This window comes from Cetorhinus maximus, chromosome 17, assembly GCF_964194155.1.
Source record: "Cetorhinus maximus chromosome 17, sCetMax3.hap1.1, whole genome shotgun sequence".
Lineage (NCBI taxonomy): Eukaryota > Metazoa > Chordata > Chondrichthyes > Lamniformes > Cetorhinidae > Cetorhinus > Cetorhinus maximus.
Genome location: NC_135895.1, coordinates 74467724 through 74494424, shown reverse-complemented (window position 1 = coordinate 74494424; position 26701 = coordinate 74467724). Strand labels below are relative to the sequence as shown.

The window sequence follows — 26701 nt, the reverse complement described above, 5'->3', positions numbered from 1 at the left end:
ATGAGCATTTGGAAAACTGTGGCAGAATCGGACAGAGTCAGCATAGATTTATGAAAGAGAAATCATGCTTGACAAATCTACTGGAATTTTTTGAGGATGTAACTAGTAGAGTTGATGAGGGGGAGGCAGTGGATGTGATTTATTTGGACTTTCAGAAGGCTTTCGACAAAGTCCCACATAAGAGATTAGTGTGTAAAATTATAGTGCATAGGATTAGGGGTAGTGTATTGAGATGGATAGAAAACTGGTTGGCAGACAGGAAACAAAGAGTAGGAATAAACGGGTCTTTTTCCGAATGGCAGGCAGTGACTAGTGGGGTACCGCAGGGGTCGGTGCTGGGACCCCAGCTATTCACAATATATTTTAATGATTTAGTTGAGGGAACTAAATGTAATATCTCCAAATTTGCAGATGACACAAAGCTGGGTGGGAGGGTGAGCTGTGAGGAGGCTGCAGAGATGCTTCAGTGTGATTTGGACAGGCTGAGTGAGTGGGCAAATGCATGGCAGATGCAATATAATGTGGATAAATGTGAGGTTATCCATTTTGGTAGCAAAAACAGGAAGGCAGATTATTGTCTGAATGGCTATAAATTGAGAGAGGGGAACGTGCAATGAGACCTGGGTGTCCTTGTAGACCAGTCGTTGAAGGTAAGCATGCAGGTGCAGCAGGCGGTAAAGAAGGCAAATGGTACGTTGGCCTTCATAGCCAGAGGATTCAAGTACAGGAGCAGGGATGTCTTGCTGCAATTATACAGGGCCTTGGTGAGACCACACCTGGAATATCGTGTGCAGTTTTGGTCTCCTTACCTGAGGAAGGATGTTCTTGCTATAGAGGGAGTGCAGCGAAGGTTTACCAGACTGAGTCTTGGGATGGTGGTACTGACATATGAGGAGCAATTGAGTTGGTTAGGATTATATTCGCTGGAGTTCGGAAGAATGAGGGGGGATCTCATAGAAACCTATAAAATTCCAACAGGACTAGACAGGGTAGATGCAGGAAGGATGTTCCCGATGGTGGGGGAGTCCAGAACCAGGGATCACAGTCTGAGGATACGGGGTAGACCATTTAGGACTGAGATGAGGAGAAATGTCTTTACCCAGAGAGTGGTGAGCCTGTGGAATTCACTACCACAGAAAGTAGTTGAGGCCAAAACATTGTATGTTTTCAAGGAGTTAGATATAGCTCTTGGGGCGAAAGGGATCAAAGGATATGGGGAGAAAGTGGGCGCAGGCTATGGAGTTGGATGATCAGCCATGATCATAATGAATGGCAGAGCAGGCTCAAAGGGCCGAATGGTCTACTCCTGCTCCTATTTTCTATATGTTTCTATATGTCCTCCATGATAATCCTGGCATCTCCAGGAAGTAAAGAATTATCTCTAGGATTATCTGCAGTGTGTAAAAAACCTGGAGAAAAATCATATGGGGAATAAAAAATTGTGTGCATTCTTCATGTTTGTTTAATACCTTGTTAATTAGAAGAGCTTTGGAGATGGTTTTTAAAAAGAGCGACTTGTATGATAATCAGGAGCCATCCCAATCGGTTCACCATTGGCAGAAGGTGGTGCTACGTGCGAGTCTGTGTATAGGACAACCAATGGTGGGAGCATGGGCTGCAGAGGTTACAGTCATGTGACAAAACATATCTGGCTACGTTCAACGGCCCTATCTGCCAGATGGGAAGTGTCCACTAAAGGTAGAAAAGCGCATTTGAAAAAGTAATGCAAGGAATTCTTACCTGGGCTCCCACCAGCTGTAACAGTGCAGAGTTCACAGGTAACATGTCTATATCCGTGTTGATAGTGGTTTGGTCGAAAGGGCAGGCCTTGCGATGGAGTTTGTTGAGACACATCTTGCAGACTGTGTGTCCACAGCCTAGGCTGATGGGCTTGCGAATGTTCTCATCGAAGGTCTGGCAGCAGATGGGGCAGGAGAGGAAGTCTGTCCATTGTGGAGCCTGCACAGGCATTGTGACGGTGACAAATGGGTAGATTCCAGTGGAATCAGGCTGTCAGTAACAGGGTCTTGTCAACATAGTTTCAGAGCTCATCGTATCATACACCATCTGCAGTTAAAGACAAACATGTCAAAGTGGCTCACAGTTTGTGTGTGTTTCCCTGTGTCAGTGAGTATGTTAAATATATATGTGAAACAACACAGTCTGATTAACTTATAATTCACAGTCATTGAACAATTTGTTTACTGAGCAGCAGGATTTGAGAGGCAACAAGGCTATCTAGCAATAAGTGATTAGACAATAGCAAGCTTGGCTTTTAAAAGCCTGTTGGATTTAAGAGGGTGGGAAGATTTTGGAAGTTGAGTATTAAGGGCCCAGGAAAGAATGATTTGGAGCAGCAGACAGTGCATGGGTTTTCCCTGGTACAGTGGTGCTGGGAGAAGGAAGAGTGTGTGGAACAGAGTAGTTGCAGCTCAAAGCAAAAATAAAAGTTGAAACTTCAGAGGAGCCCTGAAGACAGCAATATCAATGAAGTTGCAGAAAGACACACAGAAGAGGACAAGAGGTAAGAGAAGGGACACAATCTACTTGCAAGTAATTCCACCACAAATGTTAATTCCTCAGTTGTTCACATCCTCACTGGCAGCCGGAAACTTCAGGACAGGACTAGAAGCTGAATAACTGCATAATCCTGAATAACTGAACAACCCTTCTCAAGAACAATTAGGGAAGGGCAACAAATGCTGGCCTGGTCAGAGGTGCCCACATCCCATCAAAGAACGAAAAGGATCATATGTAACACACCATGAAACAATGCATGCAGCTCAGGGGCCATCATTCAATTTATTTCCAATTTGGAGCTTCAGGACAAATCACACTTGCATCAGTGATTTTGAAGCTTGCACCAATAAAGCTCTTAACCGACTGCCTCAGATTTCCCCCATTACAATTAGGCTTGGAACCACCAGTCTCTTGTTAGTTGCTACTCCAGACCATGACCTGCACACTGCTCCTGTACCTGATAAAGCTCTCCTCACACTCCAGGGTGTGATACTGGTCACCTGATAGACAATCGCGCTCACACTGTTGTCAACATTTTCTCTCTTTCTACTGCAACCCATCTTTGGAAGTGCATAGTAAAATAGGGCAAAGTCAGCATGGTTTCATCAAAGGGAGGTCATGCCTGACAAATCTGTTAGAATTATTTGAGAAGGTAATGAGCAGGTTAGACAAAGGAGACCCATTGGTTGTTATCTACTTGTACTTCCAGAAGGCCTTTGACAAGGTGCCTCACAGGAGGCTGCTCAGTAAGATAAGAGCCCATGGTGTTAGAGGCAAGGTACTGGCATGGATAGAAGATTGGCTGTCTGGCAGGAGGCAGAGAGCGGGGATAAGGGGGTCCTCCTCAGGACGGCGGCCGGTGACTAGTGGAGTTCCGCAAGGGTCAGTGTTGGGACCACAACTTTTCACTTTATACATTAATGATCTAGATGAAGGAACTGAGGGCATTCTGGCTAAGTTTGCAGATGATACAAAGATAGGTGGAGGGACAGGTAGTATTGAGGAGGCGGGGAGGCTGCAGAAGGATTTAGACAGGTTAGGAGAACGGGCAAAGAAGTGGCAGATGGAATACAATGTGGGGAAGTATGAGGTCATGCACTTTGGTGGGAAGAATAGAGGCATAGACTATTTTCTAAATGGGGAGAGAATTCAGAAATCTGGAGTGCAAAGGGACTTGGGAGTCCTAGTCCAGGATTCTCTTAAGGTTAATTTGCAGTTTGAGTCGGTAGTTAGGAAGGCAAATGCAATGTTGGCATTTATTTCGAGAGGACTAGAATATAATAGCAGGGATGTGCTGCTGAAGCTTTATAAGGCTCTGGTCAGACCACATTTAGAATATTGTGAGCAATTTTAGGCCCCGTATCTCAGGAAGGATGTGCTGGCCCTAGAGAGGGTCCAGAGGAGGTTCACGAGAATGATCCCAGGAATGAAAGGGTTAACATATGAGGAATGTTGGAGGACTCTGGGTCTATACCCGATGGAGTTTAGAAGGATGAAGGGGGGATCTGGTTGAAACTTACAGAATACTGAAAGGCCTGGATAGAGTGGATGTGGGGAAGATGTTTCCATTAGTAGGAGAGACTAGGACCCGAGGACACAGCCTCAGAGTAAAGGGAAGACCTTTTAGAACAGAGATGAGGAGAAACTTCTTTAGCCAGCGAGTGGTGAATCTATGGAATTCATTGCCACAGAAGGCTATGGAGGTCAGGTCATTGAGTGTATTTAAGACGGAGATAGATAGGTTCTTGATTGGTAAGGGCATCAAAGGATACTGGGAGAAGGTGGGAGAATGGGGTTGAGAAACTTATCAGCCATGATTGAATGGTGGAGCAGACTCGATGGGCCGACTGGCCTAATTTCTGCTCCTATGTCTTATGGTCTTATCTTGCCTCCCTATTTTCTTAACACTGCTGTGGTCTGCGCTCTTTTTACATTTTTGCTCCTGTTCCTCTTAAACTTTAAATGGGTCCAGTGCAATCTTTCTCCTTCCTACTGTGGTGAAGTCCAGCTCTAACTCATTCCTTTACAAGATGTTACAACTATGAAGCATGTGTTCCTGGCCTTTCCCTCTTACAACTTACAGACTTTTAAACTCAAATAAAAGGGGAATGATATCGGCACATGCAGAAATTACTTAGAATATTTAGCCCAACAGTTCCATGTTGGTGTTAATGGTCCACTCGAGCCTCCTTCATTGCCCCTACAGCATATCCATCTTTTCCTTTCTTCATCATATACTTATCTAACTTCCCCTTAAGTAAAATGCTGTTCGCCCAAGCAATTCTAGAAAGACAAAGGGCAGGATTTTCCAGCCCTGCCCACTGCCAGGATCTTCCGGTCTTGCCGAAAGTCAATGGACTTTTGGCTGGGCTGCCGAATCTCCTGTGATGACTACCGCCACGATGGGGCCAGAAAATTCAGTCCAAAAACCTATGAGCTCGATTCCGAAAGCGTGCGTTTCCTGCACTATGGGCCACAGTGTTGCAGCTCGATTCTGATTCTTCGATCTGTGACTCCAGCTCTTAGTGGAGCATGGGTCAGGCACTGAGCTACAAAACTACAGCCCTAATTCTCTCCCTATGTGCTTGGTGATCTCCACAACAACACCTTCCCCTCCCCATCCAATGGCATGGAAATATAATCCAACAGTGGAGGCACTTGACAGCTCAACAGGACATATCACCTACTCGCCCAATTAAGCATTACTGAAGGATCGGTGTCCAGTACCATACTAGCTACTGACATGGGTCTCAAAAACAAAAAATACTGGAAAAGCTGAGCAGATCTGGCAGCATCTGTGGAGAGAGAAACAGAGTTAACACTTCGAGCCCGTGTGACCCTTCTTCGGAGCTAAAGAGAAGTAGAAATGAGATGGAATTTATACTTCTCTTTAGCTCGAAAGAAGAGTCTTATGGACTTGAAACATTAACTCTGTTTCTCTCTCCACAGATGCTGCCAGACCTGCTGCGTTTTTCCAGCATTTTCTGTTTTTGCTTCAGATTTCCAGCTTCCACAGTATTTTGCTTTTACCACTGGAGAGAAGCCCCTGCTCTCTTTCGAAAAGCGCCATGGGATCTCTTACATCAGCCAAGAGGGCAGTCAGGCCTGGATTTAACATCTTAACTGGAAGACAACACACCAGACAGTGCCGCAACTCTCTCAGTATTACACTAGAATGTCAGGCTCAACAGTAAGTGCAGAATCAAGACGACAAAGAAAGAACAGACATGGCAGCAGAGAACTGTCCCTAATTTATCTCCGGTGTGGAAAAAATTAAAATGTCAACTCATTGCAGCAGAGGGCACTGCTCTAAAGTTGGGTAACATGTTGACACAGAATTAAATTGAGTCCACAGAACAGAAACAGGCCAATCTGTGTATCTGGTCCATGCTGTACACAAGCCTCCACCCATCCTACTGCATCATACCCTCTCAATATGCCTTTCTATTCCTTTCTCTCTTATGTGTTTATCTAGCTTCCCTATAAATAGGAACTTAGGACTCAGGAGCAGGAGGTCGTCATTTGGCCCTTTGAGCCTGCTCCGCCATTCAATTTATTTTTATTCGTTCATGGGATGTGGGCATTGTTGGCTGGACCAACATTTATTGCCCATCCTTAATTGCCCTTGAGAACTGAGTGGCTTGCTAGGCTATTTCAGAGGGCATTTAAGACTCAACACATTGCTGTGGGTCTGGAGTCCCATATAGGCCAGATCAGGTAAAGACGGCACATTTCCTTCCCTGGAGAACATTTAGTGAACCAGATGGGTTTTTATGACAATAGCTGATCCGGTTGTGGTCTCAGCTCCACTTTCCTGTCTGCCCTCCATAGCACTTGATTTCCTTTTCTATCAAAAATCTATCTAACTCAGCCTTGCACAAATTCAAAGGCCAAGCCTCCACTACTTTCTGTGGGAGAGAATTCCACAGACTAACGATCCTCTGAGTGAAAAAATTCTCATCTCTTGTCTTAAGGTAGTTTAAGAACAAGAGGTCTATGCCCTCCAGTTTTAGTCTCCCCCACAAGTAGAAACATCCTCCTGGTATCCGCCCTATCAAATTCCCTCAGGATCTTATATGTTTCAATAAAATCACCTCTCATTCTTCTAAACACCAACCTGTTCAACCTTTCTTCATAGGATAAGCCTTTAAGCCAGGAATGAGTCAAGTGAAAGTTTTTCAAATAAGGAGACCAAAACTGTGCCACACTATTCCAGATGTGGTCTCACCAAGTCCCTGTACAGCTGCAATAAAACTTCCTTACTTTTATTTTGCAATGTATCTATGCTATTCACCTCCAACATTCCATGTCTAAGCTAGCTCCACATTCAAAACATCCTCTAGATAAAGATGTTTCTCCTGAACGCCAAGATTTTGTAACTACACATGCTCAGTCTGTTTTTCAGACACACTGCCACTTTGTTTACTCCCTCTCATGACCCCCTCGCTCCCTCTCCCGAAACCCCTCGTTTCCTCTTCCAAACCCCCTCGCTCCCTCTCCCAAACCCTCTTGCTCCCTCTTGTGAATTCCCTCATTGCCTCTCCCAAACCCCCTCGATCCATCTCATGAACCTCCTTGCTCCCTCTCGCGAATCCCCTCGCGAATCCCCTCGCTCCCTCTCACAAATCCCCTCGCGAATCCCCTCGCTCCCTCTCGCGAATCCCCTCGCGAATCCCCTCGCTCCCTCTCGCGAATCCCCTCGCTCCTTCTCTCAACTCCCCTCACTGTGAGCAAGTGCTCAGGAGAGAGATGGTGAGAGGGAGAGAGAGAGTCAGAGAGAGCAAGTGAGGTGCGAAAGGGGAGCGGGAGGGAGGGGGAAGCGGCGGGCGGGAGGGAGGGGGGAAGGAGTAGCAAGTTAGTAAGAGTACTAAGTCGAAAGACTATTTTTGGCCCAGTTAGGTTCAAGGCAACCAGTGAATTTTTAAATGTGAAAGTTCCAGGTCAAGAACATTATCTACCCTTATTACATGGTTTCTTATGGGACATTTAGCAAATTTTTGTTTAGCACACTGTTTAATTTAGGAACACATTAGGAGTGCTAAATAAGGGATAGCTGTACTATAATTGGCAGAAAAATGACACCATAACAACATAAGCCACAGGAACAGGGTTAGGCCATTTGGCCCCTCCAGCCTGTTCCATCATTCAATAAGATCATGGGCTCATACTTCAGTGACAGCTGCCGATAAAATCCATACTGTACCAAGAGAGAGCACCTTCAGATGAGGGAAGTTGGGTACTTGAATTGTACCCCAGTGAGAGGCAGCAGCTTTGGGTGGGTGGGGGGTGAGAAAGAAACCAGAAATAAAAAAGTGGGAAGACCTGCCTGAATGAGCATAACCATCATTATGCAGTTTGCTAAAAAAGCCTCTCTATCATGTTTTGCTAATGTTTCTGTGCCCTATTGTGGGTCCCTCATATGCAACAAGTTCACTGCCTGCCAGTGCAGAGCCCCGAAGTGATGGTAACATGGATCAGTGGACACCTATATAAAAAGGAAGAGCTAGCATTTCTGTAAGCACGTTATCAGCTGGTCAGGTATTCTAGAGGGCTTTTACAGCCAATGGATCATTTTTGAACTGCATACATCAACAAACTCCCACCCATACCCCCAAAGTTCCTTAGGCTGCAGATGGACAAAAGGGGAAACCACCAGGCTTTTAAGAAATTTCTCTCACCAGCCCTCCCATTAACAAGGAGGCCTTCTGCTCTTTACCAACTGAGGCAGGACTGGACATAAACAGATCAACAGAAGCACTTAAAATGGTGAGGATAAAATAGGTACAATTAGACTAACAGCAAAACAATTGCTAGTCAGGGTAGGGCAGACCAGGAAGTGGGCTGGCAGGGAGCATTCTATTTGAAGGTCAACTGCCTTTCGAAGAATGAGGAAATAAATATTCTACCACCCTTTACACACAAACTGAATTAATCCCAAAGCAGTGAAGACATGGCTGAATGGGCCCTGGGGTCTACACCTTCAGGACTAGTCTGGAGCACAGTCACACTGAACCTTGATGACCTGTGCTGTCTTGGCAGCCAAGGCACTCTATTACATTGCAGAAGTGCCTAACTGCACCAAACTGCCTTGAAACTGGGTCGCAAGAGGAACTCTGTAAACATTGGGTCAGGAAGTAGCCTGGGAATGAGTAGGGTGAGCCAAAACCCACACTGGAGAGTCTTGCTCTCCTAGGCATACAAACAGCTAACCAAATGGGAAGCAACCATTGAGGAAAGAAAAGCAAGATTTGCAATTATATAATGCCTTTCATGACCTCAGGATGTCCTAAAGGATTTTACAACCAATTAATTATTTTTGAAAGACAGTCATTGTTGTAATGTAGGAAAAGTGGCAGCAAATTTGCATACATCCTGATCTCAGATCCCACAAACTACAATGTGGTAATGACCAGGAAACCTGTTTCAGTGATGCTGATTGAGGATTAAAATCTTGGCCAGGACAGTATCAGAACTCACCTGCTCTTCTTTGAAATAGTGCTTCTGAGAGAGCAGATGGAATAATATTTCACCTGAAAGAAGGCACCTCAGACAGGTACAATACTCGCTCAGTACTGCACCAAAGTGTCAGCCTTTTGAGTCTAACTTGTGACAACCAGAAGACATAACATGGTGGCAGCGGGGTGTCTGTGAGTAAAAGCTAAACATTTTAAACAAATTTAATGCCAAATTAGGTTAAAAATAAACCTCAATTAATGTCAGAGAAAAAGCAAAAAAACTGAGTGAATAGTGTGAAAATGAAATGGCCGCCACAGCAATAAACACACAGTTCCAGCCCATGATCAACTGGGAGGCTAATGATGTCGTAGGGGCATTTAAGATGTTTAATCAAAAGTGAGAACTGACATTCAGTAGCTTTCTAAGAGGCACTAGTGAAGAGAAAACCGTCATCCTTTTGTGGGCAGGAGTAAAAGTGTTAAACTTGTTTAATAGCTGAGTGAAGATGACAACAAAAAACCAGGCAATTTTTTTTGGAAAAATTCAGTGCACATCTTCAGCCAAAGTAAAATCATCGAATCTAGCGATATGAATTTCAAGGACTAAGGCAGGAATCAGGTGAGCCTCTGGACATTTTCATAACAAGACTGAAAAATGCAGTCAGAAAATGTAAATTTAGAAAAAAATTTAATGATTGGAACAGTTCTATTGATATAGAGGCATAATTTTTTTAAAAGCAAGAGGGATATTATACTGTTGTATTATTCGCAAAGAGATAGGAACTAATTGTTATGTGAATATATATCCAGAATTGCCACATTCATTGGTGCGTTGCAGTCAAGTGCCAACTAACAACGTATCAGTCTACCAGCCACATGAAGAGCAGAAAGGAATACACTCTAAGAGGCTCCAACATTTTGAGTCTAAAGTGTGATTACTTCTAATTTATGGGAACCAGAAGACATAACACCCAGGCCTCCTGACTCAAAGTGAGAGTGTTACCAACTCAGTCACACTGACAAAATCCTCAACTGATTTCCAAAGAAAATGAACTGCAGAATTCTTATCAACTGAGTGATATCTCCATTTGCTGGAAGAAATCTGAGATATGCATAAAGTGCCAACACTCATATAGATGAAATGCAAATAGCTTTGTTTACAAAGAGTGAGGGTGAAGAACTGGTATATCCACATACCAAACCTGATGCAAGACACCACTCTTAAATAAGAGAGTTATACCACAAGAGCACGTGGATCAAAGGGATATCCCGTCAGTATTTACATGATGCCACTGCTACCAGTGACTACATAATGGAGGCTGCTCACATCCTAACTTGCACAAAGTCTCGTTCACCCACTGCTTCTCTGCTCGCTGACCAACATTGGCCAGGAGCCAACACTAGCTTGATTTTAAAATTTCCAAAACAAAAACAAAAATACCTGGAAAAACTCAGCAGGTCTGACAGCATCTGCGGAGAGGAACACAGTTAACGTTTCGAGTCTGTATGACTCTTCAACAGAACTAAGGAAAAATAGAAAAGAGGTGAAATATAAGCTGTTTTAAGGGGAGGGGTGGGACAGGTAGAGCTGGATAGAGGTCCAGTGATAAGTGGAGATTGCCAAAAGATGTCATAGACAAAAGGACAAAGGTGTTGAAGGTGGTGATATTATCTAAGGAATGTGATAATAGGTGACATTAAGGGTAGAAAGCAGGACGAGCAAGGAAAAGATAGCCCTAGTGGGGGTGGGGTGGGGTGGGGAAAAGGGATTGAAATAGGCTAAAAGTTAGATATAAAACAATGGATGGAAATACATTTAAAAATAATGGAAATAGGTGGGAAAAGAAAAATCTATATAAATTATTGGAAAAAAGGGGGATCGGAAAGGGGGTGGGGATGGAGGAGAGAGTTCATGATCTAAAATTGTTGAACTCAATATTAAGTCTGGAAGGCTGTAAAGTGCCTAGTTGGAAGATGAGGTGCTGTTCCTCCAGTTTGCGTTGAGCTTCACTGGAACAATGCAGCAGGCCAAGGACGGACATGTGGGCATGAGAGCAGGGTGGAGTGTTGAAATGGCAAGCGACAGGGAGGTCTGGGTCACGCTTGCGGAAAATTTCCATCCTTGTTTTCCAGCTCCTCTATTACCTCGTCCCTCCCTCTTGTCCTACTTAGACTTAGTTCCTCAGGTCCCATTCAGGACAATGGGCAGCAAGACTCCGCCACTGGCCCTGGTCCATCACAATCTCTTTCGCTCCAGCCCGGGTGGTGTCCCGCTCTTGAAGGTCCTCCTTAAATGTACTTCACCAGGTCTTCTTTACACGGCCTCGACTTCTTCTTCCATCTGGCAGTGTCCATTCTACTGTCACTGCTGTCACTCAGTATGACTGGCAAGTGAAATAATTGTCCTGCCAGCATCAGTCATCTTACTGCCATGATGTCTTGTAGGCATCTCTGATCAGTCCTCTGTAGTACTTCTGCGCTCTTTCTCTCTCTCCATGTGATGTCCAGGATCTTACGTAGGCAGCGCTGGTGAAAGACGCCCAAATCTTTGCTATTCACTTCCATGTCTCATTGGCATAGACTGTGGTTGGTACTACTATGGACATGTAGCGTCACAGCTTCATGGCCATGTTGATGGTGCTGATGTGGACCGTGTGCAGCCGCTGGAAGACTGATGCTCCTTTGCTGATTCTCATGCAGACATCGATCTCTACATCACCCTTCCTGGAGATATTGCTTCCTATATAGGGGAAAGTGGTCAGCATCCTTGATGTTCTGTTGTCCAATGGTGATGGGAGGGTCTGTTGTCATCCAGCCGTCACTCTCTTGGTCTTCTTGCAACTGATGTGTAGACCAACTTTGGCGCTGCTATTTTCAAATCTAGTGATGTCTTGGAGTCTGCAATTCTTTGGCCAGCAAGGTGATGTCGTCTACGAAATCCAAGTCTGTCAAGCGGTGGTGTTGCCACAGGATGCCAAAGTCTGCGCTCACCATCACCTTCCTCATGATGAAATCAATAACCAAGAGGAAAAGGAGTGAGGAGAGTAACGACGCTGAAGGAGTCCATGGCGCCTGTGCTGGTCTTGATGCAACAGCTGGAGTCACTGTATAAGGCTTCGAACATATTAATATACCACTCCGGATGCCATACCATCTTCTGATGTACCAGAGTAACTGTCAATAGATGCTATCGAAAGCCTTCCTGAAACCAATGAAGTTGATAACAAGTGGTTTCTGATATTTCAGGTTCTGCTCCACGATGCTCCTAAGTGTAAATATCTGCTCAATGCATGATCTGCCACCCCGGAAACCTGCCTGTTCTTCATGAAGGGTACTGCCGTCTTCTGCTTTCAGGCTGTTGAGGAGCATCATGCTGAAGCCCTTGCCAGATACTGACAGCAGTGTTATGCCCCTCCAGTTGTTGCGGTTGCTGAGATTCTCTTTCTTTGGCAGCTTGACAATTACTCCTTGCCTCCAGTTGTCTGGGACATCTTCCACAGTCCAGGTATGGTTGAACAGTGTTCTTGCCATGTTTCTGTTGTGACAGTGTTCTTGCCATGTTTCAATGGCATTGCTGGTATCTCATTGATCTCTGGTGCCTTGTTGTTCTACAGGTTCTTGATGGCTCATTGGACCTCTGATCTGGTCACTTCTTCCAGGCTAATGTTCAGCTGCTGAGTTGCGGTGCTGTCATCGAACTCGAACGTAGAGCTGGGCTTGGCTGGTCGAGGATCTCCTGAAAGTGTTCCACCCACCCGATCTTCCGTTCCTCATCCATCAATAACATCTTGCCGTCCTTGCCCTTGATTGGTGCAGTGATGTTGCTTCTTGCACCGGTCACTTCCTGTACAATGCTGTACAGCATCTTGGAGTCATTCCAATTTGCTGCTTCTTGTGCCTCCCTGCCTTTTAACTCTAAGCATCCCTGTGTGTCTCTCATGCATGCTCTTCTTCACGACTTTTTTTTTAAACAGAAGAAGTCTCCTGTACTTCTCATTATCTTCTGTCTTTGCTCAATGTTCTTTTCTGGTCCCTCTTGCGTCCCTCCTGGTTTTCGTTGCTCCACCGTTGGTGGCCATGCCTTCAGCTGTCTAAGTCCTAAATTCTGGGACTTCCTCCCTAAAGCCTCCGCCTTTTTATCTCTCTCTCGTCCTTTAAGAAGCTCTTTAAAACCGAACTCTTTGAACAAGCATTTGGTCACCTGTCCTAATATCTCAGTGTCAAAGTTTGTTTGATAACACCCCTGTGAAGTGCCTTGGGATGTCCCACTATGTTAAAGGTGCTGTATAAATGCAAATTTTTGTTGTTACTTGGGTTTTTTCTTTCCTCAACTCTGGAAAATGTAGTTACATAATGCAGGCTGACCCCTAAGCGTGCTGGGCTCTCTCATCAACAGAGAATTGTTGGTTGCTAATTGATGTCTTAAAATGGCAGTCGTGCTCTAGATTATCCATGTCATCAGCACACTCTCGATGGAAGTGTCCCAGTATTAATCGGGTCACACGGCAGAACTATATGTTGGCTAAGAAGAATAAAACAATGCAAGTGAGAACACAATGCTGAGACTAAAATGCACCTAGAAACCCTTGGTACTATGGTTCAGACCGGGGAAAAAGAAAGGGCCCAGCGCTTTTTATTTAGCTCCCCCCTGGACAGATCACAGGAATCCTTCATTTCACACACCAAACTTGATTAAGGAATCAGGGAGGAATAACTAGGGAGGAACTCCGAATTACTGGAAGGCGCAGACCCCTCTGGCTCACAATATAGAATGAGGATGGATGATTTTAGATGAAAGATCTGAGCAACTCGGGAAGGCTTCATCTGTTTTTCCCAAATACATCACAGTTCTACCAGCACCAGGGTTTAGTCAGATTTCCACAGAGAACAGAAGTCAAACACTCAGGTATAGACAACAACAACATGTACTGATATGGCATGTATAATGATTTTAAAATTCTCATCCTTGTGTTCAAATCCTTCCATGATCTCGCACTCATCTCCCTCTCACCTTATCTCTATAGTCCCCTGAAGTCCCACAACCTTCCAAGATCCTTGTATTCCTCCAACTCTGGCCTCTTTCACATCTTTGATTTTCTTCTTCCCTCAGCTGTAAAGGTGGGCTTGTTAGAGGCCATCCTCTACTGTACCAGTCTGAACATGACATATCTCTTGTGACTATCCCTACACTAGCGGCCTTGCCTTCACTGGCTAGGTGCTAAGCTCCGAAAGCTCTTCCCTAAACCTGTCCTCATTAAAGATACTCTGATAAGACTCTGTTTGATAATCACTCCCGTGAAATGCATTGGACTGCTTTAGCTATGTTGGAGGAACTATGAAATGCGAGTTCTTGTTGTTAAAGTAGTTAAACATCCCAAGGCACTTGAGCGAAACAAATGCTGACACTGAGTTACATATAGAGACATTAGGGCAGGTGACCAAGAGGTAGGTTTTAGCTAAAGGAGAGAGATGGGAAGTTAGAGAGTTTTAGGGAGGAAACCACAAGACTCCTCATAGCCTGCCATCCCAGTGCAGGAATGACCACAAAAGAGATGGTCAGTGCACACTGATGGTCTCAAACAAGAGCTCGTCCCTTCCAGTTCAGGAAAGCTAAATGAATCTGATACTAAACTCTGCCTAAGACGTTCTGAATTCTGATCCATTCAAATGGAGTGATGTTTTGCAATTTCCCTCCGATATTTCAAAATGTGCATTTACCATATATTAGGAAGGAATATGGTGGACATATTTAGAGCAAAGGGCAGAATCACAGGATCTATCCCTTTTAATTTCTCCGAATGACATTCTTATGCCACTCGCTGCAGTGACCTGGAACTCACTGTCCACAAAGGTGGCGTAAGTGGAAAAAAAAATGAAAGATTACAAAATGAAATTTGATGGGCCCCTGAATGAAATAAACTTGAAGGGCTACAGGAATTGAACAGGGGAGTGAGCTGACTAGATTGCTTCCGTGAGGAACCAGCATGGACTCGATGGGCTGAATGGCCTTCTTCTGTATCGTAAATGACTCTGACTGTGAGGAGAGAGGATTGCTAAGAATCTAAGGCTAGGGGTGTATGAATGAATATCTTGTGGGCATATTGAGTGAGGGTGCCTGTGTTGAAAGCCTTCTCGCTTTTCTGAAGTAACACATGAAGACAGTTTTGCTGATCGAAGCTTGGTGAAGCTTGCGTCACTGTTGCTGCTTGACAAACTGGGAACAAGGGCCAGCAAGAGTGAGGCCAGAGTTTCACCCTGGTCAAAAAATACTGAATCCAGGTTTGCAGCGGCAGAAAGGATACCTCTGGGAAGGGGATTGGGAGAAACAGCTAGAATTCCTGCTGCTGATCACTCCTAAAACCACAGTGCATGAGGGTCAACATCGGTCGAGGACAGTTATTGAATCACAGAATTTTCTTTTAAAATTCTTTCATGGGTTGTGCGCATTGCTGCAAATGCCAGCATTTATTGCCCATCCCTATCTGCCTTTGAGCCACCTTCTTGAACTGTTGCAGTCCACTTGGTGCGGGTACTCTCACAATACTGTTAGGAAGGGAGTTCCAGGATTTTGACCCAGCAACAGTGAAAGAATGGTGATATAGTCAGGATGGTGTGTGACTTGAGGGTACCTTGCAGGTGGTGGTGTTCCCATGCGTTTTCTGCCCTTGTTCTTCTAGATGATAGAAGTCATGGGTTTGGGAGGTGCTGTCTAATGAGTCTTGGCGAGTTGCTGCAATGTATCTTGTAGATGGTACACACTGTGCGTTGGTGGTGGAGGGAGTGAATATTTACACTGCTGGACAGGGTGTGATCAAGCAAGATCCTTTGTCCTGGCTGGTGTCGAGCTTCTTGAGTGTTTTTAGAGCCAAACTCATCCAGGCAAGTGGGGAGTATTCCGTCACACTCCTGACTGTGCCCTGTAGATGGTGGACAGGCTTTGGGGAGTCAGGAGGTGAGTTACTCTCCACAGGATTCCCAGCCTCTGACCTGCTCTTATAGCCACAGTCCAGTTCAGTTTCTGGTCAACTCCTCTGCTCTAAGGAGAACAGTCCCAGCTTCTGCAAACTCTCCGCACAACTGAATTTCCTCATCCCTTCTATCATGCTGGTAAAACAACCTCTGAAGACTCTCCTAGGCCTTGATATCCTTCCTTAAATGTGGTTTGCCCAACCATCTTCTGCTGCTTCATCAATGACCTCCTCTCCACCATAAAGTCAGAAGTGGGGATGTTCGCTGATGATTACACAATGCTCATCACAATTTGCAACTCACATATTGTAGCAGTCCGTGTCCACATACAGCAAGACCTGGACAATATTCAGGCTTGGGCTGACAAGTGGCAGCTAACATTCACTCCACATAGGTGCCAGTTAATGACCATCACCAACAATAGAGAATCCAACCATCTCTCCCCATGACATTCAATGACATTATCAACGCTCAATCCCCCACTATCAACATCCTGGAGGTTGACCAGAAACTGAACTGGACTAGCCATATAAATACTGTGGCTACAAGGGCAGGTCAGAGGCTAGGAACCCTGCAGCAAGTAACTCGCCTCCTGACTCCCCAAAGCCTGCCCACAATCGAAAAGGCCCAAGTCAGGAGTGATTAAATATTCTCCACTTGCCTGGATGAGTGCAAATCCAACAACACTCAAGAAGCTCGACACCATCCAGGACAAAACAGCCTGCTTGATTGACACCCCTTCCACCATCTTAAACATCACTCCCTCCACCACTGATGTACAGTGGCAGCGGTGCATAGCATCTACAAAATGCGCTGCATCAACTCACCAAAGTTCCTTCGACAGCACCTTCCAAACCTGCGACCACTACCATCCAGAAGGACAAGGGCAGCAGATACATGGGAACACCACCACCTGTAAGTTCCCCTCCAAGCCACTCACCATCCTGACTTGGAAATATATCACCGTTCCTTCAATGTCGCTTGGTCAACATCCTGGAGCTCCCTCCCTAACAGCACTGTGGGTGTACCTACACCACATGGACTGCAGCGGTTCAAGAAGGCAGCTCACCACCACCTCCTCAAGGAAAATTAGAAATGGGAAATGAATGCTGGCCTAGTCAGCGACACCCACAACCCTTGAAAGAATTTTTAAAAGCCTAGGATTGTATCCATTACTCCAGCTGAGGCCTAACCAGTGATTTATAAAGGTTTAGCCCGACTTCCTTGTTTGTGTAACCAATGCCTGACTTACAGAGCCAAGTACCCCAGAAACTTTCTTTACCGCTTTATCAACTTATCCTGCCATCTTCAAAAATTTGGGAATATGCACTCCCAGGCTCTTCTGGTCTTGCACAACCCACAAAATAGTACCATTTAGATTATACTGCTTCTCCATTGTTGTTTCAACCAAGCGCAAAACTTCACATTCTCTGTTTTGAAATGTTTCTTCCACATGTCTGCCCATTTCACCAGTCTGTTTATATCCTCCTGAAATCTGCTACCACCCTGCTCACTATTTGCTACTTTACCAAATTTTGTATTATCTAAAAAATGGTCTTAATACCTGGGGGACCCAACTGCATGCTTCAAGCAGGTCGGAAAAACATCCATTCACCTTTGCTCTCTGTCTCCTAACCCTTAGCCAATTATATACCCAAGTTACTACAGTACCTTCCAAATTTAATAAATTCCAAATTAAGTCTGTTATGTGATAATTTATCAAATATCTTTTGCAAGTCCATTTGTACATCTACTGCACTACCTTCATCTTTTTGGCTCAGGTGCTAAGTTCTGGGCTCAGTTGCTATACCCTGCTTGGTTAATAATAAGATATAATATTATTGGAAAATATTTTTCTTTTAAAATAGAGGTTTAGTCTGTGAGTATGTCTTAATTGGATTAAATCCAGCTAGTCTGGGTGCTTTGATGTGTACTAGTTTTGATATGTAAGAGAGATAGAGTGTATTTGCATTTTTTGAATAGAGCATTCAAGAAGTGGGGTGAAAACTATCACCTAGCTAGCAGATACCAAGCAATATGTTTATATTACTAATAAAATTGGTACTATGAAAGGGGTTTCATTGTTAGAAGGTGGAGTTCAGAGGTTGGTGTTACAATGAGAATTTACATGGGTTGTGCTAGGTATAATTTCAGCAGTTGTGTGTATGTAGGGGAGGCAATGTGAGATCAAAAGCAGCTGTAAGCCTCCAGAGGAACCAAAGTGAAAAGAAGCTCATTTTGAATTGGTACGGTGGAAATGCTTTGCCTGGTGTTTGCTGAAAGTCTATGGGTTGCGGTTGCCTTAATGGAGATTGGTTTGGGAATTTGTTAAAAGTTACGATAATAGTAATTTGAGGCCATGTGTATATATATTTTAACCTGTATAAATTAATAAAATGCTTCATTTAGTTTGATGTAAAACCTCAAGAACTGGTGGTCTGATTCCTGAATTTGGAGTCGCATCCCAAACATAAGACTTAAAATTATAGGTTATGACAGTTGTTTAAAGTTTCCCTCTGGGATTTTTAAATAACTTAGCTTTACCAACTGCTCGGTCACAACATACACCATAGGAATTGTTAATTGGAGAAAGACCACGGTCCAACTGGTTCATTTTCTCCCACCCTGCTGGTTGCATAATCTGACAATAATAGAGCTGTGGACTAACCACAGCAGTTAAGCGCTTATTAATTCGTCTATAACAGATCTAAACATGAGGTGGGGGAAAACCCCCACATTGGAGAGCTGTAGGAACCATTTGTCAAAAAAAGGCCTGCTCCTCCCCAGCACTTGCCACACTTGTGTCTCAAATTACTCATATACTGTATTCCAAACATTATTTTCTGACAGAAATCTGTTAAATTTGCATTTGAATGAATCAATGCTGACTGCTTTGGCTTGGGAGCCTGTTGCATGGATGGACCACTCACTCATTGAAATAATATTTCCAAATGGCAACCTAGTAGCGCTTGTCTGGGACCAGGGCTCCCATGGCTGAAAAACTGGAAGAATTAAAAATAAATGGGAAATATAAACAGTGCCACTGGACAGAACAAGTGGCTCTCACACACACGGGGTAGAAGGCACTTCTCAGGTACACAAACGCTGCTTTAGAGGGAGAAGGGGTGAGTGGATACCAAGCACTGACATAGGTCCAACTGGTACTAATATAGAGTTTATTCAGCTCTTCCTAATCTCATACAGTATAATATTTTCTCTGGGATTTTGCTGTTAGCACACTATTATTTTAATGTGGAAAGTGGAGGGGGGGGGGGGGGGGGGGGGGGGGTGGAGCGGGCGTTGGGAAGAGTTGTTTTTTGCACAGAATACTTCCCACTTTAAAAAAGAAATGCCAAATGATATTGGAGGCTTGATTTCCTGACTCCATGCTCCCCACCTGCTGGGAGAACCTATCAAGAATATATCCCACAACAATTTTTCCTTCCTCTTTTGTGTATTAATTGTTGATTAAAGGAAAGAGGTGGCAGAGCACTAGTGGAGGGGAAACATTCGAACTTAAAGCAGTGAAACATTCAGCCCAATGGATCCATGCTGATGTCTATAAACCACAAGTCTCCTTCCAATCCTTTCACATAACCCTAACTGCCTTACGTGCTGTTCTCTCATGTCATTATTTCACTTCCTCTTAACTGTATCTATAATATTCACCTCTACCAATCCCTGTGGTAGCGAGTTCCACATTCCCACCACTCTGGGTAAAGACGTTTCTCCTGAATTCCTCATTGGGTTTATTCATGGCTCTCTTATATTTACGGCCCCTGGTTTGGGATTCCCCGCAGTGGGAACATTATCTCCCACCCCTTCATAGTTTGAAAGATCTCTGCTAGGTCAGCCCTTGGCATTCATTTTCCTCAAGAGAAAAAGCTTCAGTGTTATGACCCACATCTAGTCCGCAGAGAGATCAGTTAAAGAAAACCTGGCAAACAGATGAAAAAAATAAAGACCGGAAGAGTGTGAAAATCTCCAGCAGCTCACCACCATAAACAGGTCAGGCACATATCAGATAAAAGCAAAAAAACTGCGCATGCTGGAAATCCAAAACAAAAACAAAAATACCTGGAAAAACTCAGCATGTCTGGCAGCATCTGCGGAGAGGAACACAGTTAACGTTTCGAGTCCGAATGACCCTTCAACAGAACTAAGGAAAAATAGAAGAGGGGTGAAATATAAGCTGGTTTAAGGGGGGGTGAGACAAGTAGAGCCAGTGATAGGTGGAGATAACCAAAAGATGTAATAGACAAAGGGACAAAGAGGTGCTGAAGGTGGTGATATTATCTAAGGAATGTGCTAATTAATACATATCAGCAATGGCAAACTCAAAGTATGAATTTTGGCCCAGATCCATGTTATAACTTCTATGCATTTCTAATTGGTATCTTGCTTTTCAGTATCACACCAACCTGCAATTCATTGCAGTACCAACGGTGCCGTTAATACCTGTGTAACCAGGGAAAACTGCATGTACAGCTACTGCAAATGAAGCATTCAACACCAACAACAATTTGAGCTCCTTTTAGGGCCCAAGTGTGATAGCAATCCAGCTCCTCACAAGGTGTGACTGTGTGAATAATCATCCTGACATTTAACAGGCGTGCTTTTCTACATAGTCACAAACACACTGACTCACTCAGCATGATCAAAGTTCACCAATGAATAGACAGTGTCACTGATCGGAAACAGAAACAAAAATCAATTCTCCTCAGAATAGAACAGCGGAGGCACCAGTTTCTTCAAGCTAAGCCCACTCCCTATGCACTCACAGTCTCCTGACAGGCATTCACATCCTTCACCCTCCCATACCTTTTCCATGGGCACAAATACTCCTCACCATGTCCCCGTGCACCCTCCCCCAGACACAAATACCCATCACCCCATGTATCCTCCCCATGGGACAAATACTGCTCACCTCAAAGCCCACGTCCTTCACCCCCTGTACCTTCCACATGAACATAAATATCCCTCACCACCCCTAGCCCACCATGGATGCACACATATCTCTTGCCTCCATGTATCCTTCCCATGGGCACAAAATATCCCACACCCACTCTACCCTCCTCATGGACACACACATCCCACACCACCCCTCTCCATTTCCAAGGACCCCCACACCCCTTAGCCACCCTCTCCAAGGATTCACACATCCTTTAGTGTCTCCCATGTATACATCACTCTGTACCCTCCCCATGGTTGCTATCGACCAATATTCTATAATTGGTTGTGCCTTCTTCTGCATCCTCCATGCAAGTGCCCAGCTCCACAACAGCCCGTCTTCCCCATCTTCCCAATGAGAAAGGGTTAGGGTAAAAGCTGGTACCATGGCGGGCTGGGCACTAAACGGCATGGGCAGGTTGGGAATGGTGAGGCATAGGTAGTGCCGGGTGTGGAAACTTCCTACAGAATCTGGATTACTGGGGAATAAACGCACAACCAGTGCAGCCTTCAGTGTCATTTAAAAGAGAAACATACATAATAGTCTGCCTAACTATAACAGCAGAGTGAGCCGTGCACACACAGGAACATATGGTATTCCCTTCAATCCAAGCTAAAGAGTTTCAGAAATGGACTTTGTATTTTTTTTACTGGCTCACAACTAACCTATGGACCGGCAACATCCCAATTTTCAAATTCTCAACCTTGTTTTGAAATCTCTTCACAGATTCACCACTCCCTATCTCCATAGTCTCCTCCAGCTCTATAATCCTCTAAGATTTCTGTACTCCTCCAATTCTGGCCTCTTGGGCAATCGTAATTTTAAATCCTTCACCATCTGTGGTCGTGCCTCCAGCTGCCTAGACCCTAAGCCCTGGAATTCCCTCCCTAAACTCCTTCACGGCACTTCTTAATATCTGTCCAAAATTTGTCTGGTAACACTCCTATGAAGCAACTTGGGATGTTTTACCATATTAAAGGCACTTTTGTAAATACATGTTGTTGTAAAAATTGCCAGTGTTATAAGAACTGGATGTTTAGACGGCTCATTCATCTCTAGGACCAGGGCTCTAATCCATTCAAGGGGAGGCAGTGGCCTAGCAGTATTGTCATTAGTAATCCAAAAGCCCAAGATAATGCTCCGGGGACCTGGGTTTGAATCCCACCACGGCAGATGGCGGAATTTGAACTCAGTCAATAAAAATCTGGAATTAAAAGTCGCTTGGCGGCCATGAAATGATTGTCCTTACACGGTCCGGCCCACACGTGACTCCAGACCCACAGCAATGCAGTTGGCTCTTAACTGCCCTCTGAAATGGTCGAGCAAGCCACTCAGGTCCCCAGCATCACAGATGCCAGTCTTCAGCCAATTTGATTCACTCGATGTTATATCAAGAAACGGCTGAAGGCACTGGATACTGCAAAGGCAGTATCTGAGGAGTCACGAACGGTCGCAAACATTGTGCAATCATCAGCGAACACCCCCGCTTCTGACCTTATGATGGCAGGAAGGTCAATCATGAAACAGTTGAAGATGGTTGGGCAGAGGACCCATAGCCCTGACAACATTCTGGCAAAAGGTATTGAAGACTTGTGCTCCAGAACTGGCCACACCACTAGCCAAGCTGTCCCAGTACAGGTATGTCCTGTCCATAAAAAGCAGGACGAATCCTACCTGGCCAATTATCAGTCTATCCTCAATCATTAGTAAAGTAATGGAAGGGGTCATCAACAGTGCTATCAAGCGGCATTTGCTGAGCAATAACCTGCTCACTGACGCCCAGTTTGGGTTCCGCCAGGGCCACTTAGCTCCTGACCTCATTACAGCCTTGGTTCAAACATGGATAAAACAGCTTAATTCTAAAGGTGAGGTGAGAGTGACTGCCCTTGACATGAAAGGTAGCATTTGACCAAGTGTGGTATCAAGAAACCCAAGCAAAACTGAATCGGGGGAAAATTCCCCGCTAGCTGGCGTCATACCTAGCACAAAGGAAGATGGTTGTGGTTGCTGGAGGTCAATCATCTCAGTTCCAGGACATCACTGCAGGAGTTCCTCACGGTTGGGGTCTAGGCCTAACTATCTTCAACTGCTTCATCAATGACCTTCCTTCCATCATAAGGTCAGAAGTGGGGATGTTCGCTGATGATTGCACAATGTTCAGCACCATTCACGGCTCCTCAGATACTGAAGCAGTCCATGTCCAAATGCAGCAAGACCTGGACAATATCCAGGCCTGGGCTGACAAGTGGCAAGTACCATTCACACCACACAAGAGCCAGGCAATGATCATTTCCAACAAGAGAGAACTTAACCATCGTCCCCTGCCATTGCATTATCATCGCTGAATTCTCTACTATCAACATCCTGGAGGTTACCATCAACCAGAAACTGAACTGGACGAGCCATATAAATACTGCGGCTACTAGAGCAGATCAAAGGCTAGGAATCCTGTGGCAGGTAACTAACCTCCCGATTCCCCAAAGCCTGTCCACCATCTACAAGGCACAAGTCAGAGTGTGATGGAAAACTCTCCACTTACTTGAACAAGCACAGCTCCAACAATACTCAAAAAGCTTGGCACCATCCAAGACAAAGCAGCCCCTTGATTGGCACCCCTTCCACAAACATTCACTCCCTCCGCCATTGACGCATAGTGGCAGCAATGCATACCATCTGCAAGATGCACTACAGGAACACACCAAGGCTCCTTAGGCAGTACCTTCCAAACCCATGACTGCTACCATCTAGAAGGACAAGGGCAGCAGACACATGGAAACATCACCATCTGGAAGTTCCCCTCCAAGTCACTCACCATCCTGACTTGGAAATATATCACCGTTCCTTCACTGTCACTGGGTCAAAATCCTGGAACTCCCTCCCTAACTGCACTGTGGATGTACCTACGCCACGTGGACTGCAGCGGTTCAAGAAGGCAGCTTACCACTGCCTTCTCAAGGGCAATTAGGGATGGTCAATAAATGCTGGTCTATCCCATCAATGAATTAAAAAAAATTCTCAACTGAAGGGATGATTTGTTGTGCTGGCTATTAAGGCCATTAGTGAAATAGGTTGGACCAGTCTCAACTGATGCTGTACCTGATTACAGTTCAAAAATTAACAAAGAAACAGCCTTAGTGTCATGGTAAATGAGAATTAAAAAAATGCACAGCACTGCAATTGGAAGTAATTTTGTGTGTCTGGAATTCCACAGAGGAACCCCACCCTGAAACTAACCCATGCTGTGCCTGCCAGGGGTGTGTCCTAGAGGGATTTTTAACCTTTATCTAACCAGTGTAACCTACCCTGAGAGTGTCCTACTAGATTTAGGTAGCTATATTCTGTATCTAACACCGTGCTGTACCTGTCCTGGGAGTGTTTGATGGGACAGGCATCTTCAAAAGGTCATTAACACCTGGAAAAAGGCTCAGAATAAAGCGTTGAGTATTCTGGGAGTGAAGACTCTGGCAGACAATCCACTTTCTTGGCCCCCGATGCGTTATGTGAGGTGTATAGAATTGAATATCTCATTGGAAAAGTGCCAAAGCAGAGGGAGCTTGCCTCTGTATCTAACCCCATGCTGTATCTGCCCTGGGAATGTTTGATGGCGACAGCATAGAGGGAGCTTTACTCTGTGTCTAATCTCATGCTATACCTGTCCTAGGAGTGTTTCATGGGGATAGCATAGAGGAAGCTTTACTCTGTGTCTAATTGCATGCTGTACCTGTCCTGGGAGTGTCCGAGGGAGAATAGAATGTTGTGAATCTTCTGGACCTGATGAGGAAGCAGGTTCAAATCTTAGTCCCGAGGAACTTTCCCTCAAGTTCCAGAAGGATGTTGGAGTGTATTGAAATATTTCCTGACTCTTCCTTTTAAACTCACTCTGTGCCACAGGTACACCCAGTCTTATTATTCACTGGAGAACAGAGCCCAGATTCTCCTCATGCTCTCTTGTTCGGTATCAATTTGCAGTTTAACTTGTCTCATTGTTCTGTTGATGCTTGAGGAGTTATGAGGACTGCTCCCACATTATTGTGATCACAGCACCACAGTGCAGCAACTGGGTGTCAGGGAGCTGACTCCATTGGCAGGAGTTGGGTAAATTGACCGGTGAAAATCCCAGCTTTGCGACACTGCCGGCTTAAGAATGAGCAAGTCTTCACTATGCAAGCTGTTTTGGGGAGGGGTAGGATGTCACTGAGGTCACATGGCAAGGTCTGTGCGATCCCTCACATTATCCTAATGACAGCCCTCTTTACTTGCCTTTATCTGTTTCTATTGTCATGGATAATGCAAGTGCAGCCCAGAAATGCGTGAGAAACCTAAAACTACTCCAGTCACATCTGCTGCCTCTTCTTTCCGATTTATCCTGCACTCGCCTCTCCATTCTGCCTGTTTTCATCTCTAGCCATTCTCACCCTTGCTTCCAACTATCTCACTGAAACTCAAGATTCATATTTTGTTAACTTACTCCAGTTTTCCTCTTACACTTTCTACTCCAATATTAGATCTATAGCTGGATTCACGATGACAGCAACACACTTGGGGACAGTGAAGCACATTTGAAGTGTAGTCACTGTTGTAAGAAATGTGGCAGCTAATTTAAGCACAGCAAGGTCCTGCAAACAGCAATATGATAATGACCAGATAATTTACTTCAATGAGGGTTATGGAGGAAAAGCTCAGGGGTAGATTAAACCGCATAGTTCTTTCAAAGAGCTGATACAGGCATGATGGGCCAAATGGCTGCCTCCTATACCATAAGATTCTATAGATGATGCTATTTGGGGAATAAGTGCTGGCTAGGTTTCCACAGTCCTTCTTGAAAAATAATGTAGTTGGATCTTTTACATCCAGCAGTCGAGGCCGCAGTCTCCTCCGAAAGACAGCATTTCTGACTCTGCAGCAGTCCCCAGGTCATGGGCTCAAGCCTCTGGATCGGGGCTTGAACTCACAACCTTTGAACTCATGAGGGCAAGAGTGTCACCCACTGAGCCACAACTAATAAGTTTGTTCTAATCTACTCAAATTCATTTCAACAACAGCTTGCATTTATATAGTGCCTTTAACATAGCAGAGCATTATCAAACAAAATTTGACCCAGAGTCACATTAGGAGATATTAAGGCAGATGGCCAAAAGCTTGATTAAAGAGATAGATTGTAAGGGGCGCCTTAAAAACAGAAGTAGAAAAGTGGAGAGGTTTAAGGAGGAAGTTCTAGAGCTTAGGTCCTTGGCACTGACCACCAGGCCGTCAACGGTCCAACAATTAAAATCAGGACTGTGCAAGAGGTCAGCATTGAAGGAGTGCAGGTACCTGGGACGGGTATACAGAGAAAGGGAGGGGGAAAGGCTATGGAGGGATTTGAAAACAAGGATGAGAATTTTAAAATCAAGGTATTGTTCAACTGGGCACCAATGTTAATCAGCGAATATGGCAATGATGGGTGAACAGGACTGGGTGTGAGTTAGGCAGCAGAGTTTTAGATGAACTCAAGCTTATGGAGGGTGGACAATGAGAGTTCACGCAGGAGTATGTTGCAAGTCTAGAGGTAACAAAGGCATGGATGAGGGTTTCAGCAACACATAAGCGGAGGCAGATGAGGTGTCCTGTGATATTAGATAGGCGGTCTTACTGATGGCATGAACATGTCATCAGAAGCTCATCTTGGGATTAAATATGAAGTTGTGAACAGTCTAGTTAAGCCTTAGACATTTATCAGGGAGAGGGATGGAGTCGGTGGCTAGGAGTTTGTGGTGGGGTCCGAAGACTATGGCTTTGCTCATCCTAATATTTATTCGGAAGCAAT

At 44.7% G+C, this 26701-nt stretch overlaps 1 protein-coding gene across 7 annotated transcripts in view; it reads right to left on the bottom strand.

Annotated features, from left to right (window-relative positions):
* The window catches only part of LOC144692513 (roquin-1-like), a 158978-nt gene that overhangs the window by 100098 nt on the left and 32179 nt on the right, over positions 1-26701 (bottom strand). For all 7 annotated transcript variants that reach the window (XM_078561472.1, XM_078561471.1, XM_078561473.1 and 4 more), the window contains one exon: positions 1741-2067. In XM_078561472.1, the coding sequence (XP_078417598.1) occupies positions 1741-1971 (231 nt within the window). In that variant the 5' untranslated portion in view covers positions 1972-2067. The remainder of the gene's footprint in view (positions 1-1740; positions 2068-26701) is intronic.